The 3,395-nt window shown below is 37.0% G+C and overlaps 1 protein-coding gene across 1 annotated transcript; it reads left to right on the top strand.

Moving 5' to 3' along the window:
- Nucleotides 1–1,415: 1,415 nt before the first annotated feature.
- LOC132111916 (platelet-activating factor receptor-like) lies at nt 1,416–3,134 on the top strand. The gene has a single exon (XM_059519535.1). It carries the CDS (start codon nt 1,416–1,418, stop codon nt 2,520–2,522), a length of 1,107 nt encoding a protein of 368 aa, XP_059375518.1. The 3' UTR covers nt 2,523–3,134.
- Nucleotides 3,135–3,395: the final 261 nt, after the last annotated feature.

The following is a 3,395-nucleotide window of genomic DNA, read 5'->3' as shown; positions in this document are numbered from 1 at the left end:
TAAAACTCAACAGTCTGTAGATATTTTATTGTTGTTTCAGCTTGCGAAACATGTCGTTAACGATGTTTGGTTAGGATGAAATACTGACACATGTAATACGGGAAAAGCCATGAAATAAAAATGTCTCATACAGTATAATAATTAACTGTACAAATGAACTATTTATTATAAGGGTATGGCAAACATTTCGATGTAATGCAAATATGCATTGCTATATTGTGTGTGGTTATGGTTACAATTACGCATTGCTTTTATTGCTATTGCACTCAGTTATAGAGGGACCGGGGCTAGTTGTCACATAGTTTGTACATCGAATAACCGCACTAAAAAGAATATATTCAGGTTAAATGTCTACTATATAATGTCGTCACTGTTTTATTGTTTGACATATTGTATAATACATACATTTTTTACTTTTGCTAAAAAGCCGCTGTCTACTGGCAGGTTCCATTGTGACAGCTCACACATACTGCGTGACAATTATGCTATGTAGTGCAGGATGCCTCCTTTGCATGCCACAAAAGGTCAGTGGTCAGTGAAGTTTCCTGATGTTCAAAAGCTGTTTTGAGACTTTAAGACTTTAAGGTCTCTTGTCGATAGTTTAAGCTATACATTGTTTATACATTGTATACTGAAGAATAATAAACTGAATAACTTTTCTATTTAAAAAATGCTATATAACATTGTAAGTCCTGGGAATCTACTGATAAGAAAAACATTTTGATGTAGTAGGTGTCTGTTAAAAATAAAAGCCATCACATACAGTATTCATTTCCTGCTTTCAGCAAGAGATTGCAGATAAATATGCATTGATGCAAAAAAAAACTTTCAGAACATGTAATCGTAAGAAATCTGTGTAACCACTCTCAATGCTGCCCTCCCACATTTCTAGTTATTTCTAATGACATAAAATGCAGTAAAATGCATGTGTGTGTCTGCAGAGACAACTCTAAAGCCCAAAGTAGGCATATACATAAAGTTTTTACACGTATTCTACAGTGCATGTGATGGAAATATTGTCATCAGCATTGTTGTGTTATGTGACAGTATCAAAACATTGTCCAGCCATTTCTGAGTTTGGGGGAGGACTGTTCGTTGGGCCAACCAGTAGCAGTATAAGTTTATGTGTTTGGGAAACCTTTTTGAAAACAGTTTCAACAATTTCAGCTTCATTATTTCACTGTTGAGCAAAAATGAGACACTTTACTTTTAACACAGCACTAACCATAAAAAAAAACTAATAATAAATTGTGTTTAATAAATTATAACTATTATAAACAAACAGGAATAACTCCACCTTCATATCCAGATTGGCCAATATAGTTTTTTTTTATTGCTACATTAAAGTATATTGGAAGGAACCAAATTTAATTGTATATTGTCTTTTCAGTCTGTTTTGTTCTCAGATTTGCAAGATGGTGACTCCTCCCACCGCACTGACTCCTCCCACCATTGGAAACAGCAGTACTTTCAACCAATTCGTTGACTCAGAGTTTCGGTACACTCTGTTTACTATATTCTACAGCCTGGTCTTTATCTTTGGGTTGCTGGCCAACTGCTACGCTCTTTATGTGCTGCACCGTCTGCGAGAGTCTAAAGCCATGAATGAGATTCGAATCTACATGACCAACTTGACCGTTGCAGACCTGCTGTTTGTGGTCGCTCTACCGTTCTGGATTGACTACTACAAGAATCACGGCAACTGGAAGAACTCAGATGCCCTCTGTCGTATCACAGGCTCGTTGTTCTTCATCAACACATACTGCTCTATTCTCTTCCTTACTGTCATCAGCATTAACCGTTACTGGGCTGTTACCAGGCCACTGGTGGCGGCTTCTTCTGACTGCTGGAAACGTGGAGCAATCGTCTCAGCGCTCATCTGGGTTGTTACTCTTGCAGCATCAGTTAAATCCCTCACTGACGATGGAATCCCGAAGAATAAGGAGAATAACATTTCTCGCTGTTTTGAGGGTTATCAAGATGAGGATTACTCTACAAAATATGCAATGGCCGTCACACACTTCATCATTATTAGCTTATTCTTTCTTGTTTTCTTGATGGTGATCATCTGCAACATCTCGATTGCTCGAGCTCTTCTGTCACAACCCATCAGTCAGCCTCAAGCCAGCACAGGAAAGCGTCCCGGTGGAACCAAGCGGAGAGCTTTGAGGATGCTGTGTGCTGTCATAGGTGTCTTTGTGGTGTGTTTCCTGCCCCACCACGTGGTGCAGGGTCCCTGGGTGTTGTCGGTGCTGTACCTGAAGGAAGATTGGAGTAAAGAAACGCGGCAAAGCTTAAACGATGCTCACCAGATCACCCTCATGCTTATGGGGTTCAACTGCCTTCTGGACCCGCTGGTGTATTGCTTCGCCACTACAAAGTTTCGCAAGTACATCCAGAATCATTTCACAAAGGTCAAGAATAAAAAACACTGCTCACGGAACACATTGAGCACGGCCGTGTCACTGAAGAGCAGACATGAGAATGAATTATTAACTTCAAGAAAAAAAGAAAAACGCTGAGAAATAATTGGTGTCTGCTTATTCTAATTAGAATCTTATTCAGACAGTTTCAGATTTTAGCGGAATTTAATTTCAATTCCAAATTAGGTTCTGTATTCTTAAAGGGATAGTTCATCCAAAAATGTCAATACTGTCATCATTTACTCACCCTCATGTCGTTCCAAACCTGTATGACATTTCTCTTTCTTTTAAAATATATTTTAAAAATGCCTAAAAAATTATGACAGAGCTTTCATTTTTATGTGAACTATCCCTTTAAATGTTATTAAATGATTGACATGATTTTCAATTAGTGCCCCTTGCAGACGTCACATTCAAACAAGGGAGAATTTTAAACTCTTCAAATTATTCAGCAAGAAATGCTTCATATACTGAAATATTAAGCCTTATCGGCTTCATATTTGATTAATGCATTATCATATTATCTCTTAAAGAAATAATTCACCAAAGAAAGGACAGTTCTGTCATCATTTATTCACCCTCATGTCATTCTAAACATCCATCATTTTCTTCTTCTTCAGTGGAACACAGAAGATTCTATAGTGATAATGAAATGTTCAATTTTGGATGAACTATGCCTTTAAATGTTTGCACTTGTGTAGGTGGAATATCTATATACAACCCGAATTCCGGAAAAGTTGGGACGTTTTTTAAATTTTAATAAAATGAAAACTAAAGGAATTTCAAATCACATGAGCCAATATTTTATTCACAATAGAACATAGATAACGTAGCAAATGTTTAAACTGAGAAATTTTACACTTTTATCCACTTAATTAGCTCATTTAAAATTTAATGCCTGCTACAGGTCTCAAAAAAGTTGGCACGGGGGCAACAAATGGCTAAAAAAGCAAGCAGATTTGAAAAGATTCA

Source organism: Carassius carassius, chromosome 31 (genome assembly GCF_963082965.1).
Source record: "Carassius carassius chromosome 31, fCarCar2.1, whole genome shotgun sequence".
Taxonomy (NCBI): Eukaryota; Metazoa; Chordata; class Actinopteri; order Cypriniformes; family Cyprinidae; genus Carassius; species Carassius carassius.
Note: the sequence above shows the minus strand (reverse complement) of the source record. Positions and strands in the feature narration are given on the sequence as shown.

What these genes read in the sequence shown, in the direction of transcription:
- LOC132111916 (XM_059519535.1), top strand. Translation starts at nt 1,416, where the DNA reads ATGGTGACTCCTCCCACCGCACTGACTCCTCCCACCATTGGAAACAGC.